At 38.2% G+C, this 17,225-nt stretch overlaps 1 protein-coding gene across 1 annotated transcript; it reads left to right on the plus strand.

The window, feature by feature from the left end:
- The first annotated feature begins 9,074 nt into the window (after positions 1–9,074).
- pnp5b (purine nucleoside phosphorylase 5b) lies at positions 9,075–15,376 on the plus strand. Its single transcript, XM_079453693.1, has 6 exons — positions 9,075–9,444; positions 11,979–12,142; positions 12,846–12,949; positions 13,246–13,421; positions 13,590–13,780; positions 13,987–15,376. Exons 1-6 carry the CDS (start codon positions 9,422–9,424, stop codon positions 14,181–14,183), a joined length of 855 nt encoding a protein of 284 aa, XP_079309819.1. The 5' UTR covers positions 9,075–9,421; the 3' UTR covers positions 14,184–15,376.
- The last annotated feature ends 1,849 nt before the right edge of the window (positions 15,377–17,225 follow it).

Raw genomic sequence — 17,225 nt, forward strand, 5'->3', positions numbered from 1 at the left:
ACAGCATCGCACGACGTGAGAGGAATGAGAAGTGTGAGAGAGTGATGAGGCGTTTCTTTAATGAGAGATGGAGAAGAATACACAAAACACCTTTTACATCTATATTACGTTTAAAGTGACTCAAGCTCAACACGTTTTTATTTGCATTCTATGGGAATCAAACCTTTGACCTTTATAGTTTGCAATTATAATTATAATTATTGTGCTACACCCTTTAAATGATGTTATAGTGTCTGTCTGCTTCCGTCATTGGGTTTCTGTCTGGTTTTCGTCTTTGTTGAGCTGAATCTTATTTCTGCTTTTGTACTTTGTGTTTTCATACAGCATTGGTTGTTGATGCTTATGAAGCAAATTGCTTTGTCATTTGTAGATGGCTTCCGATAATTCTATTAAATAAATAAATGTACATTTTTTGAAGAAATTTTGCTGCATTGTACTCTCACTTTGTACTCACTTTGCGACTGTTTTTTATTGCAGATTTACATGCTATTTGCGGAATAAAGGTAACAATGGTCATTACAAACATCATTAATCACGCTTTATTTCTATTTCTCTCAGACCGCCGTTTAATGCTTGCTGTTTAGTTCAGAACGGAGCATGGTTTTGCATGAAACATCACTAATGTAAAAGCTGTCACGCAAACACCAGGAGAGCGCAAGCTTCAGTTTTATACAAGTACACGTGAAATACACCCCTAAAAACACCTCGGTGAATCTTTACTGAGACACAAACCACTGTGCATTACATTAACTGTGTATAAAACAAAGCCATAATTACAAACCAGCCTGTATAAGATGCGTGTCATTACCGATTACATGATGAGGATCCCGCGCACCAATGATAGCAAACGCGAGCTGCCAGTCCTCCTGCTGCTATCTTAGTCACGTGGTTCTTTTAACCTGTGTATCGTTTTTGTGCCCCACTATTGTACTTTCTTTCTGACATTATGCGGCTATGCTGTCTAGAAATAGCAGTGACGTAAAATAATATGATTGACATGATTCTCCTGCAGCTGATTGGACTGAAATGTCACATTTATCCAATCACCGGTTTATTTTTTTTTCCCGTTAAAATAGAAACTCTGCCAATCAGAGGCCCCTAAATAGACAAGTGTGTGCTCTAATCCGCGCTTGAATGCCGGATTCACACGGTACGCGGCAGTCGCGTCTGTCCAGTTCATTTTCAAAGGGAAATGTTGCATCCAACATCCTGCAACTTCCACGGGCAAGGCTCTTTGCGGCATGCGTAGCTGAAGATACAAATATTTTATCTTTTTGTGAACGCAGGCTGACACGCGGAAAAACGTGTGAATCCAGCATAACTGACGCACGTTTAGATTCTCCTCCTCCTGCACATAATCCCGTCTTTAGATCATATTCAAACACGCACAAGTGTGATAACGTATTAACAACAACATACAGGTGAGCGTTGATAAAACATCATTTAGTCACAAGAAATTCATTTATTGGCACTTACATAAAAAAGATGTCCGCGTTAAAGTTTTCTGCTATATTTATTTGATTTACTTTTGAAATGTGATCGTTGCTCAGCTCCCGTGGCATCATGGGATAGATGCAGTAAGTGTCCATCCAATCCACACTCACAAATCTCGGTGGAAGTAGTGGACCATCCGGGTAATTCTCGCCTACTATTTTTTGCATACTGAGTTTTCGGACATATACCTTTCATGGCTCGTACTCATTCTATAAAGATGGCGATTTAGGACGCAGCCCGAGTGTAACGGCATGTTTTATTTTATAGCCTACTTTTTAAATATTGCCCTTATTTTGTATTTTTGCATTACTGTGTTTTGTTGTATATGTGGCACTACAACTTGAAAACAAATACAATACAGTACAAATACTTATTCAACTGTATGTGTGTTTTTTGTGCATTTTGTATAATTAATTTATTTAAATTTGAATAGTTTTCTTGTTTCAAATAAAATGACTTTATTATGTTAAATTCGTGTCATGCACTCCTCTTAAATCTGTAATAAAAAAATGACTGTATTGGTTAGCTCTCATTCACGTCACGTCACCAAATAGCATTCCAGATCCGGCTGTGAGACCTGGTTCACGTTTAACTGCTGTGTATATCATAAGACTAGCAATAAATAACATTGAGCAACAATATAATAAATAGTGTTAACAGTAATACTCTAGGGAAATCAATGCTTACAGGGACAGTCATTGGCCGTTATCCGTACCATTCAATATTCTAATAGAGACAGGCACAAAGTCGACATTTGGACATATTATGCTGAATGCTCATTTGCACAAATGGACGACATTCATAACTGCATCTACTCATCTACTGCACTTTAACTTCAATAACTGCATTAACTCATCTACTGCACTGTAACTTCAATAACTGCATTAACTAATCTACTGCACTGTATCTCTATTAACTGCATCTACTCATCTATTGCACTGTAACTCTATAAACTGCATCTACTCATCTATTGCACTGTAACTCTATTAACTGCATTTACTCATCTACTGCACTGTAACTCTATTAACTGCATCTACTCATCTACTGCACTTTAACTTCAATAACTGCATTAACTCATCTACTGCACTGTAACTCTATTAACTGCATCTACTCATCTACTGCACTTTAACTCTATTAACTGCATTAACTAATCTACTGCACTGTAACTCTATTAACTGCATCTACTCATCTATTGCACTGTAACTCTATTAACTGCATTAACTAATCTACTGCACTGTAACTCTATTAACTGCATCTACTCATCTATTGCACTGTAACTCTATTAACTGCATTTACTCATCTATTGCACTGTAACTCTATTAACTGCATCTACTCATCTGCTGCACTTTAACTTCAATAACTGCATTAACTCATCTACTGCACTGTAACTCTATTAACTGCATCTACTCATCTACTGCACTGTAACTTCAATAACTGCATTAACTAATCTACTGCACTGTAACTCTATTAACTGCATCTACTCATCTATTGCACTGTAACTCTATTAACTGCATTTACTCATCTATTGCCCTGTAACTCTATTAATTGCATTAACTAATCTACTGCACTGTAACTATATTAACTGCATCTACTCATCTATTGCACTGTAACTCTATTAACTGCATTTACTCATCTATTGCACTGTAACTCTATTAACTGCATCTACTCATCTACTGCACTGTAACTTCAATAACTGCATTAACTAATCTACTGCACTGTAACTATATTAACTGCATCTACTCATCTATTGCACTGTAACTCTATTAACTGCATTTACTCATCTATTGCACTGTAACTCTATTAACTGCATCTACTCATCTACTGCACTGTAACTTCAATAACTGCATTAACTAATCTACTGCACAGTATCTCTATTAACTGCATCTACTCATCTATTGCACTGTAACTCTATTAACTGCATTTACTCATCTACTGCACTGTAACTCTATTAACTGCATCTACTCATCTACTGCACTGTAACTTCAATAACTGCATTAACTAATCTACTGCACAGTATCTCTATTAACTGCATCTACTCATCTATTGCACTGTAACTCTATTAACTGCATCTACTCATCTATTGCACTGTAACTCTATTAACTGCATCTACTCATCTACTGCACTGTAACTTCAATAACTGCATTAACTAATCTACTGCACTGTAACTCTATTAACTGCATCTACTCATCTACTGCACTGTTACTCTATTAACTGCATCTACTCATCTACTGCACTTTAACTTCAATAATTGCATTAACTAATCTACTGCACTGTAACTCTATTAACTGCATCTACTCATCTACTGCACTGTAACTCTATTAACTGCATCTACTCATCTACTGCACTTTAACTTCAATAACTGCATTAACTAATCTACTGCACTGTAACTCTATTAACTGCATTTACTCATCTATTGCACTGTAACTCCATTAAATGCATCTACTCATCTACTGCACTGTAACTCTATTAACTGCATTTACTCATCTATTGCACTGTAACTCTATTAACTGCATCTACTCATCTATTGCACTGTAACTCTATTAACTGCATCTACTCATCTATTGCACTGTAACTCTATTAACTGCATTTACTCATCTACTGCACTGTAACTATATTAACTGCATCTACTCATCTATTGCACTGTAACTCTATTAACTGCATTAACTAATCTACTGCACTGTAACTCTATTAACTGCATCTACTCATCTATTGCACTGTAACTTAACTAATCTACAGCACTGTAATTCTATTAACTGCATCTACTCATCTACTGCACTGTAACTTCCATAACTGCATTAACTAATCTACTGCACTGTAACTCTATTAACTGCATCTACTCATCTATTGCACTGTAACTCTATTAACTGCATCTACTCATCTATTGCACTGTAACTCTATTAACTGCATCTACTCATCTATTGCACTGTAACTCTATTAACTGCATTAACTTATCTACTGCACTGTAACTCTATTAACTGCATCTACTCATCTATTGCACTGTAACTCTATTAACTGCATCTACTCATCTACTGCACTGTAACTCTATTAACTGCATCTACTCATCTACTGCACTTTAACTTCAATAACTGCATTAACTAATCTACTGCACTGTAACTCTATTAACTGCATCTACTCATCTATTGCACTGTAACTCTATTAACTTCATTTACTCATCTATTGCACTGTAACTCTATTAATTGCATCTACTCATCTACTGCACTGTAACTATATTAACTGCATCTACTCATCTATTGCACTGTAACTCTATTAACTGCATCTACTCATCTACTGCACTGTAACTCTATTAACTGCATTAACTAATCTACTGCACTGTAACTATATTAACTGCATCTACTCATCTATTGCACTGTAACTCTATTAACTGCATCTACTCATCTACTGCACTGTAACTCTATTAACTGCATTAACTAATCTACTGCACTGTAACTCTATTAACTGCATCTACTCATCTACTGCACTGTAACTCTATTAACTGCATTTACTCATCTACTGCACTGTAACTATATTAACTGCATCTACTCATCTACTGCACTTTAACTTCAATAACTGCATTAACTAATCTACTGCACTGTAACTCTATTAACTGCATCTACTCATCTATTGCACTGTAACTCTATTAACTGCATTTACTCATCTATTGCACTGTAACTCTATTAATTGCATTAACTAATCTACTGCACTGTAACTCTATTAACTGCATCTACTCATCTATTGCACTGTAACTCTATTAACTGCATTTACTCATCTATTGCACTGTAACTCTATTAATTGCATTAACTAATCTACTGCACTGTAACTCTATTAACTGCATCTACTCATCTATTGCACTGTAACTCTATTAACTGCATTTACTCATCTATTGCACTGTAACTCTATTAACTGCATTAACTAATCTACTGCACTGTAACTATATTAACTGCATCTACTCATCTATTGCACTGTAACTCTATTAACTGCATTTACTCATCTATTGCACTGTAACTCTATTAACTGCATTAATGTGACACAAAGGCGGAGACGGTCGAATCCATTTGCAGATGTTTATTAAGGTTAAGACCAACTGAGAACAAGATAGCTCAAAAGACGTCAAGGGTAATCCAGAATCAAAATCAATCCAGCAATAGACAGAGGCAGGCAGCAAAGGTTCACAAAAACGAGTTCAAAGTCCAGGGTCAAATACACGAGATGAGGACAAAGCACTGCATAACAAGCAATACCAACTGAGACAGCAGTTTGGCAACACAATACTTCACAAAGGGAACAGAACAGAGCAGTCCAGATAAAGGGTAGTTGAGGGTGCACAGGTGAGACTGATGAAACTATAATGAGGTGATCAGGAATGACGCGCACCATGGATAATGGGATATGCAGTCCTAGTATGCAGGAGAGAGGGACCTAATGACACCAGGAGGAGGCTTTGTTGTGCGTTCTGTGACAATTAACTAATCTACTGCACTGTAACTCTATTAACTGCATTAACTAATCTACTGCACTGTAACTCTATTAACTGCATCTACTCATCTACTGCACTGTAACTCTATTAACTGCATCTACTCATCTACTGCACTGTAACTCTATTAACTGCATTTACTCATCTATTGCACTGTAACTCTATTAACTGCATTAACTAATCTACTGCACTGTAACTCTATTAACTGCATTAACTAATCTACTGCACTGTAACTCTATTAACTGCATTAACTAATCTACTGCACTGTAACTCTATTAACTAATTTTACTCATCTATTGCACTGTAACTTCAATAACTGCATTAACTAATCTACTGCACTGTAACCTTTTTATCTGCATTTACTCATCTTCTGCACTGCAACTTTATTAACTGCATTAACTAATCTACTGCACTGTAACTCTATTTACTGCATTAACTAATCTACTGCACTGTAACTCTATTAACTAATTTTACTCATCAATTGCACTGTAACCTCAATAACTGCATTAACACTATACCGCACTGTAACCTTATTATCTGCATTTACTCATCTTCTGCACTGCAACTTTATTAACTGCATTAACTAATCTACTGCACTGTAACTTTAATAACCACATTAACTCGTATACTGCACCGTACCTTTAATAGCTGCATAACTCATCCACTGTACTGTAACTTCAACAACTGCATTAACTCACCTATTGCACTGCAACTTTAATAGCTAATGTCTATAATTTATGCACACTTAAATCACTTGCACTATTATTTATTATCTGTTCATAGCCACCTGTACATTAATGTTCATAGCCATCTGTATATATTGTTCATAGTACATACGTACTGTCATATTTTCAAAGAACATTCCTACTGTAAAATATATTCATAGTCCATGCCCACTGTATAATACTTTCCTAATATTGTATTCTGTATTTATTCACTGTGTATCCTGCACTTGCTAACTGCACTTCTGGTTAGACCTAAACTACATTTCGTTACACTGTACTTGTATATGTGTAATGACAATAAAGTTTAATCTAATCTAATCTAATATTACATTTAGAATCAATTTGTTGTCATCACACAACTGTTCAAAGTTCTTTATCTCAGAATGATAGGAAGATGGATCGCTGTCTTTGTACAATAAACTCCAAATTGATGCGTCGTCAGATGAAATTTCCTACACCTGAATTTACACAGTCATTAGTGTAGAGCGTAAAGAGCACAGGCGAGCGTACACAACCCTGAGGAGCACCTATGTTTGTTGTTTTTGTATCTGAGAGTGCCATTTAATCAGGGAAGGGTTAACACTCAACTGGCTCATGAGAAGGGGTGCAGCTTATTAAAAACAGAACTAAAATCTACGAAAAGAATAACCTTTGCTATTTTCTAGGTGTTTTCCAATCAGATGCGTAATACAGCATCATCGGTACCTCTCCAGTGCCTGCACGTAAACTGTAAGGGATCCTGTAGTCGATCAATTTCATTTCATTACAATAGATGTTAATGCTATTGGTCTGAAATCCTTATTATAGGTTGGGCATGCTTTCTTTGGCACAGGCGTGATAATGTTTTTTTCCACGGACTGGGGACCGCATGAGCGCCTGCAGACACGCCACCAAGCCGGGGTCATTTCATTAGCAAAGGTCGCCGTTCCTGTGGATTTTTTGGCACACCTATTTGTAGACAGACTGACATAACTAATTTCGCCACCTGCTGGAGTACCATAGAAATGTCCCTGAATGAATCATTTTGAAAAAGAACGAATCACTCAATGGAATCATCATTCCCATCACTACGAGGAAACGATGCAGGTCCGTAGCCAGCCAGTTGAAAGGGGAGGTTCTTTTTTTTTTAAAGTGGACCTTTTTTGCAGTTTTTCTCCTCCTTTTGTATTTAATTATGAGGTTCAAATACCTTTATGCACTAATTTCTGCTGGATTAGTTTGTCTGCTGGTATCTTAACCAGCACGCTTTTTGATGTACCTAAAATATTTATTGCATTGTTGTCAAATTGCTTCCTCAAGTAACACTTTTGTCAGTCCATACACAGTTCATAAGTTTAAAAACCACACTAACAACAGAACAGATTTAATGAACTTTACTGAAATATTAATAATAATTCCACTCATCATAATTTCTTGACTCTCTGTCAATGCCTCTTTGTTATGTTTTATTATTATAATTACGCTAAGTTTATATGGCTATTATATTGTAGACCAGGGGTCCCCAAACTTTTTTCTGCAAGGGCCACATAATTCTCCCTGTCTTTAATGGGGGGCCGGGTCGGTTTGTAACAGAAAATTACATGGGCCGGAGGTACTACTTGAATTATTGTGGAGATTTAATTATGATTTGAAATGTATTTATTATGCCTCCTAATGGTAGAATAGTTTATTAATAGTATATAGTTTAGTGCTACTCAAATTCAAAACATTTTCTTTTGCATATTAATTAACCTTTCTCTTTCCCAACCGCTTGGCCATTTTGTCGTCTCTTTGAAATTTTCCGATGGTTCGCGCGTCAGTTCTATCGCATTGGTATGTTATGAATTTAACAAATTATTAGGCTATGTGAGTAATTTAGAGAAATTTGGGTCTGAAAGCCAATATTCTGACGCTCGCTCACGGCCCTACTAGCGCAATCTCCTGACTGGTTAACGCTGCGCAAATTTTCACCAAAGTTCAGATTTTAAACTCGCGCGAATCACGCGAACGCTCAATGCGCGTCATTCGCGTGAATCGCGCCGCAAGTAGGTCATCGCATCTTTGCATTGACTTAGATCACTCGCGCTATAAGGCATTGTTCAGAGGGCCGGTCCAAATCTGTGGGCGGACCACATTCATATATACCCCTCCCCTCGCATCATTCAGAGGCGATGCTTCTTCACGTTGCTTTGAAAAGTGTATGCGAGAACTCTCTCTGTCTGTGCACGCACATACACGCGTCCTGCAATAATAATCGTATTAATTTGAAACAGCAACCCAGAAATTTGTCACAAGCATTGATTAAAACAATGATGACAATAATCACATGAAAAAAACGACTTAAATTCTGGACCTTTGGCAGTGAGGGGGGGTTCGTTCGAACCACCCGAACCCCCCCTGCCTACGGGCTTGCGATGAGACATATCGAGGAGCAGAAGCACCCTTATCCTGCTCCTTCCTCCGCATCCTGGAGGATCGCATGACGTCAGGCTCCTCGCATCTCTCAGGACCAACGCCCGCGCGCTGAACCAATGAGCGCGCGAGTGATTCATATGTGTGTGTGTGTGTGTGTGTGTGTGTGTGTGTGGTGCAGCACCAGGAAACTCGTTAAAGCGCTTTGCCACGGATACACGCACGCAGATCCACGAAAAGAGCACCACGCGACAACATCACCGGCGATACGAACCTCGCGCTGCTTAACTCTAAATTGTGTTTTATCTCCAAGTGACGTCACGAAGAGATACGCGTCTCGATGTTTCCTGATTCCGCCACAGGGTGAGTTACGTCACGTTTATTCGTTTAACAGTGATGCTTATGGTTTTGGCATCCACGCAGATGGTCGTCTGTGTCCGCTTCATTCATTCGTCACATTAGTTCCGATGAACTATTCCGCGCGGTCGGATTCTGATCTTCTTTAAGAAATGATGCAACCTGCCGGAGCGCTCGCGCTGCACGGTCCACAGTCACGAGGGACCGTAGACGCATTAACGGGAGAGAGAAGTACACGTGATAAACGATTTAAAGGAATGACGGCTGAATGAACGGGACTTCAGTGCACGTGGATGTGGATTGCGTGTACACGGGGAAGCCCGCTGTGTGACGCCATCTGTGCGTGGGCTTCCATCTCCTCCCTCACATCCACAGGACCTTCAGCGTGACATCTTTAGTTTTGGGGAGGTCAAGCTCAGACTAGTGTAACGCGCATATGTTAAGCTTCATCAAAACTTGATTTAAACCTGTTTTTATGCCACTTTGTATTTTATGCGACATTGTATTATTCCAAAAGAGCTTCAAAGAAGTAGATGGTAGATAAAAAAATAATTTATTTAAAAGAAGGAAGTAAAAGATCACAGGAAAAATTATGAAATTATTAGTGATTGGATTTATAAACATAAAATAAATTTGCCAGAGGGGAACTGGAATCCCCTGGTTAGGCCTGGTTTCCCTCTGAGGTCCAATGGAGTTTTGGGTTCCTCGCCACTGTTTGCCTGGCCGGGGGGCTGCTGGAATTTTATAGTCTTATTTCATTAACACTGCATATAGGAGTTTATAGTCTGATATTTGACCTGTGTTTTGACTTGCATAACCTTTTGTGTTTTACTTAGTCAATGTTTTCTTGTACAGCTGCTTTGTATCAATGAAAATTGTAAAGCGCTATATAAATAAAGCTGATTTGACTTAAAGCAAAACTAAGATATACCTTAAAATAATGGCGTCTCATTCACTAATAATTGTATAGATTTTTCTCATTTGAAGTGCATGTGGCATACTTCTTACGACATTACAATACCTCTCCGGTCCTACAGGGTTCAGGTTTGAATCATTGCTACCATGACACGGTTGCCACCTGGTGGTTAAACTTATTACTGCAATCAATGGAATGCACATATGCGAGGAAACAAAATTGCGGTGGTGCTCGTTTTATTTTGATAGCAAAACTTGTGTCATGCGCACTGTATGCTGTCCCTCGCGTACGCGTCAAAAGGGAACTATACTTCAGCCTTAAAGGTACAGTCACTCCTGTCTTTTTGCTCCATTGACTTTCATTCGTACGCATACGAATGCGACAGACTGGAAACGCAAGCTTCTGCTGCAAAGTTGCGCTTGCCGCTGCGTTCCAAAAGTTTGGTGCGACCAAATGGATTCGTCATGGCGCAACTTTTCTCTCCTCGGGGCTTGACCCTCCTCCATTGTTGCACTTATTTCCACATACCCTGCTCCGCACCCATATTCACAGCTGCATACGAAAAATAGTTGCATGCTCAAACAAGCAGTGTGACTGCAGATTTTTCACAACACCTGCGCATGCACATTCATTTGTTCTTAAGTGAATTTGGAGTATTCTAAACCTGTGGCCGCGTTCACAAGTTTAGTAATTTGCATAAAACACACCTAACCTGACTTAAGACAAAGATGCTCCAGGCAACCCAATATGAAGGTGTCTACAGATGCGTATTCGCAAATAATTCCGCGCAGTCCATAAAATGAGTTAATACACAATAAAACACCTTTTATACCGTTTATTTACACACACACACACACACACACACAGAATAAAAGTTAGTTTTTACATGATACATGTTTGTGTACTTTGCATATTCATTTTGTGTTTATAAACACATACACATACATGCATACATAAATGCATATATTTTAGAAAATTGGTAAAGAAATTATATAAATAATTTCCATTATGGATATAAATAAAAACAGATAAATATTTCCTAAATATGTATGTGTATGTTTTTATAACTCATGTAAAAGTAAAAGTCACTATTCAAAAAATGACTTGAGTAAAATTAAAAAAGTTTGCATTAAAAAAACTACTCAAGTAGTTACTTAGTGACTTTGTATGTGATTATATAGTCCTACTATTCATAAAATTAATATTAACGCCAATATTTTATCGTTAAACAAAGTAAATGTAGCCCATCAGTACCCACCTCTGTGCGGCACGTAGGCACATTGGTGCTGCATCGAGATGGAGATAGTTTGACACGGCTCATTTGAATAGAGAAAGTGTTGCGGTTCACGTGTTTTAGATGCGAAATGTAAATCGCCCCATTGTCGTTTTTGTTTTATTATTAAGACTTGTTTTATTACACACAGACAATAACGTGTGTATTGAGAATCATGTCGATCATGCAAGCTTTTATGAATATCGCACCAGTTTCTTTTGTTCTTATTTAATTTCACACATTGTACTGCACATATCACATGACCAGTGTTTACGTTACACACACACTTTTTTTGTGACATCACTTTAGCGTGTTTCTCTCTCACGTGTGTCTTGTATGTTTGCGGTGCAGTTATGAGGAGTGTAAGGCCACAGCCGATTGGCTGTTAGCTCAGGCTCCGGCGCGTCCTCTGGTGGGGATCGTGTGTGGTTCGGGTCTCGGCGGTCTGGCAGATATGCTGAAAGATCAGCTGGTCATCAATTACAGCGACATTCCCAATTTCCCTCAAAGCACCGGTGAGTTAACACACGATACAGGAACATTATAAAAGCAAAACATTCAAACTTACAGGCTGAAGCGGAAGGAAAAATGCATGCCACAACTAATAATCAATAAAAACTGTTTGTGCTTTCTATTTAAATCATGTTCAGTGTGATTTTATAATGTACACTTATTCCAACAGATATATTGCTAAAATAAAACAATAATGATGAAGATGATGGTCAAATATCAGAAAATATACTGGGCCGTATGTACATACTGTATATATCAGGGGTCTTCAACCACTTTTCTTTGAGGGCCAAAAGTATAAATAGGATGCGGGCCAATTCGCAAAAGTGAATCAATTGGTCTGTGCAAGAAACTGAACGCTATTATCACATCTTCGGGTGAATTCCCATCGCATTCATGTGCCTCACGCACAAGTGTGAGTTCTGGAGGCAGATGAACAGCTGTTTTTCGTTGCTCTGGGATAATTATATAGATTGCTTTGTGCTCTTCTGTCATTCCAGTCATTGTTGGGTTGTAATTTAAAGCCTGTGCACTTCTTCTCTCTGACACTCAGGTTTAAACCTGTTTTTCTTGCGTGACACACACATATGCTGTCATACATTAGACACCAGACGGATGAAGCACTTGTATTTCCATTATACAGAAGAAAGGACTCTCTGTGTGTGAAAGGATTCATGTTGTGTTAATGTGTCCTGTCTGACTGTTTAGTGCATGGCCACGCTGGAAAGTTGGTGTTTGGCACTCTTAAAGGTCAAGCGTGTGTGTGCATGAAGGGCAGATTTCATCTTTATGAAGGATACCCTATTCAGAAGGTGACTGACACAACTAACACTACACCTTTGTTTTACTAAAACACTACAGTGTTAACTGCATACGTACAGTGTGTCATTCACTAGAATCAAAAGATCTGTGTGTAATGTAAACGGTGTGTAGTTTCTGCGCACATATGACCTGTGAAACAGAATATACCAAAATCCATATTTTTGCTTTGAGATGCTGATATTATTCAAAGAGTATTTCGACAGGGTTGTAGTATTGCTTGAGTTAATATGACTTTGTTCCAGTGTTTGCGATTACAAACACAAACACAGATTTGTGTTTTCGACAGACCACGATGCCCATCAGGGTGATGAAGCTGATGGGTGTGGAGACGGTGATTCTGACTAATGCCGCTGGAGGACTGAATCAGGATTTTAAAGTGGGAGATGTGATGGTTATTAAAGATCATATCAATATTCCAGGTTTCGCCGGAAACAACCCGCTGGTGGGACTCAATGACGACAGGTGACCTTTCATCACGTGTGTGTGTGTGTTTACTGTGTGAGGTGTCAATATTTACTCTAAACACAATTCAGTTCTGTTCGGTTACGACTCAATATTTTCGATGGATGAGTTCAGATCAATTGGATTTGATTATTGTGATATGATTCATAATTAATAACAAAAATACAGGTTTGGGGTGAGGTTCCCGTGTATGTCAGACGCGTATGACCACGGTCTGCAGCAGCTCGCTCATGAAGTCGCGGCTGAACTCGGTTACTCTGCGTTCATGAAGGAAGGCGTGTACAGCGCGTTGGGCGGGCCGTCTTTTGAGACCATCGCTGAATGCAGAATGCTACGCCTCCTCGGAGCCGACGCAGTCGGTGAGTTTGACAGTTCAAACTGAAAAATATACGTAAATAATATCATCCACCAAATGCATTGAATTTTAATAAATAAGCGTTAAAATGAACAGCAGATTTTAATTTCCTCTTTGAATTGCTAAAATAGAAAGTTTCTAAATAAACATGCGACCTTAGATTTGTTTTGTGTAAAGGAGCGTGACTGAGCGCATGTGTTTTTTTCACAGGCATGAGCACCGTTCATGAGGTCATCGTGGCGCGTCACTGCGGGATGAGAGTCTTCGCTCTTTCTCTCGTCACCAATGAGGCGGTGATGGATTACGACAGCGAGAAGAAGGCCAATCACGAGGAGGTTCTGCAGACGGGTAACCAGAGAGCCAAAGACCTGGAGAAACTCGTGTCCACCATGGTATCTCGCATTTAGACCATGGACATTAATCTAGCTCATTGAAGTTTATGTTTAGGGCACACACATACTGATAATAACTTTCGACTCGTGCACGCGGGTTTTAACGCATGCGTATTACGACACATTGCAATACCTCTCCAGGTCTACAGGGGTTAGTAACTTTAATCATTCTATAATGTTATAATACTGTTATAGAGTATTGAGTACCGCAGTTTGAACATCAGGACCCCACTCGCAGAGCACTGAGCAAACCTTGAACTGGTGTAAACATAGACATAAACACACATCCTGCTAGCTAGAGGCATTTCTTATTGAGTTTTCACACTTGGCCTTGAACTTTAATATGTTTAGGTTCCAAAGATCAAGAGTTTTACTGTAACGGTCCTATAAACTGAATGATCTCACTGTCTATAGCCCGGACACGATTAACTCAATTTACTCAATTCATTGATTATTGTATCACTATTTAGCTTTTATTTGGTGTCTGAAAGTAATATATTTCAAATATGTGGAAAGTGGGAATAAATATAGAAATTGACAATTGTCCAGAACTAAAGGAAACATTTTAAAAATAAAGTTAAAGGGATACTTCATTTCCTCTGTTCTGATGTTTGTTCTGATGAACACAGAGAAGATATTTAGAAAAATGTTTATAACCAGACAGATTTTGACACTATTGACTCCCATAGAATTTTGGATAAACCATCACTTTAAAGCAGTTTTATAAATGTTAAGAAAAGGATTTAAAAAGCTGTAAGCTGACAAAACGGATACAAAAGAAACTTTCAGCTATTCTAGACGGGTGAATAAATATTTATTAAGTTACTTATTATTATACTTCTTAAGTTATAAGTGTTATAAGCGTTCTTAACCCTTATGCGCTGTCTCAGACATTTTGTGTCCATTTCAATTTAGTTTTTTCTTGGTGGTTTTGGATGTGTTTATGCAAACATCATACATTTAGCAAAAGGTGTGTATTTTTATTTGGATTTTAATATTTTGGTCTATTTTGCTTTCATAAATGTTTTTTAAACTATATAGACACAGTTGTTACACTCAGGTCCGTTTGGACAAAAAAAAGTCCTCATTGAAACTACAAATGTTAATCTGTATTCCATGCGAGCATAAATCATACATCACTTACAAACCTTGGATTATGTTGGTGAGGGTTCAAAATGAATAAAGTATTTTCTCCATTGAAGTCTTTCTCTATTTGTCTGTCTCTGCTGGATTATCCGAACAAAAGATGCAGCTATAACTGTGTTTTTGTGTTAGTATAGATGTCAAAGTGTGGTTTGTATGTGTGTACTGAACAATGTTTGTGTGTGTTGTAAAACGTTTGCAAGATAGACGTCATATTTTACAGCAAGTCCCAAATCCAACCCCTTATATTCAAGTCACTGTAGCGTACTGAGATTTGAAAATATTTGTCATTGCATTATTATTCCTTTTTTATAGTTGTTTAACTGAGATAAAAGGTGAGCTTGATTTTGATGTACAAGTTCAGTACAGTTTTCACCATAAAGACACAACATTAGTTAAAATGTTGTTATAATTGCTTCCAATGTTTCCTCATCTGTAAGTCGCTTTGGATAAAAGCGTCTGCTAAATGACTAAATGTAAATGTAAATATGGTGTTAGAAATTACATGATGTCATTCAAGTGTAAAATCTGCTTCTCTAGTCTTAACCAAAATCAGACTTAAAGGTACATGAGCAGGAGAAAATAATAAAATCCGTATTCGACTCAAGCAAGCCAAACATTTGTTGTGCATTCCAGAAACCTTGCTTACCCAGGTGTGGCACATAACCTGCTTTCTGGAATGCCCCCCTGGTCTTAAAATGTTCTTTGAAACCCTTTCAAATAAAAACGCAAAATAAGAAACGTATCAAAGCAGTTCAAACGCTCAAACTCGATCAAACGTGTTGAATTTGTTTTGCACTCTAAATAACAAGTTATTGGATTAAAACATCTATCAAAGCCTGGACAATGAAGGCCATACGCTGGAATCGTGGTTAGGAAGGGCGGTCAGGTTCCTACTTTTCCTATTTTTTTAGATTATACATTTATACTAGCTCTTTAGGGACACTTTACAGGATGGTGTATCGGGGTCAGGATACAATATAATGGGAGGGGGGGGTGTCCCAACCAAAGCTGAGACCAAACCTACGAACATATGCACAACAACAGCCAAGTGACTTGTGATCCCCACCGTTTCCCCTCTAGTGCACCTATTAACGTTTTGCGCGTGATGGTGCAAGACAGCTTTCAAAGAAAATTGGCAATAAATAAAACATATTTTATCATAATAGTTTATTTGTATATAATATTTGTATATTATTATCACAATCATTGTATAATCACACGCAATTCAATATTACAGGCAATATGTTAATGTAATAATTTATTAATTCCGGCCTATATCTTAATAAAAAAATCTTCTTATAGTCCTATCTATTTCCAGGCGCTAATAGACACAGGCGCACAAGATAAGGATGTAATTCTCTGAACATACAATGCGTGGCCACCATAAAGGATGTCGGTCCCCTTACCATAGGATCTTGAGGGAATGACTTCACATCGCGTGGCCACAACATAAGGATGTCGTTACCTCAACAAGCTAATCACAACAACGACAAAACTAAGTGAAACGAGCATGCCCCCTCCCGGTCACCGTAGTACGATGCTTTAGGGCCGTTTATGCGTCCTTGTCTGTACTTGTGGGCTTGTGAAACGTCATCAGAAGCAGTCCAAGTTCTGTTCCAAATCAAAGTTCACATCTAGCCAGGTACAGTTCAAATCCCCGGATGTGTTCTTGCGCGCACCTTTAATCGAGGTTGCATAGGGAGGTGACTTGTGCGGACTTGATACGGGCCATAACCCAGAATTCAGTTCGCTCCAACTGACGGTGGAAGGGAGAAGGTTGTTGTGTTGTGTATTTGCCATAAAATGGCGCTGTAGTCACATGTTGTGGCCAATAAAAGGTGCAGAGTCAGAACAGAAGGTGGCACCTGCAGGCAATCATGTAATGCCTAGCTTCGTTGGCTTGTTGAATAA

Source organism: Barbatula barbatula (genome assembly GCF_947034865.1).
Source record: "Barbatula barbatula genome assembly, chromosome: 3".
Lineage (NCBI taxonomy): Eukaryota > Metazoa > Chordata > Actinopteri > Cypriniformes > Nemacheilidae > Barbatula > Barbatula barbatula.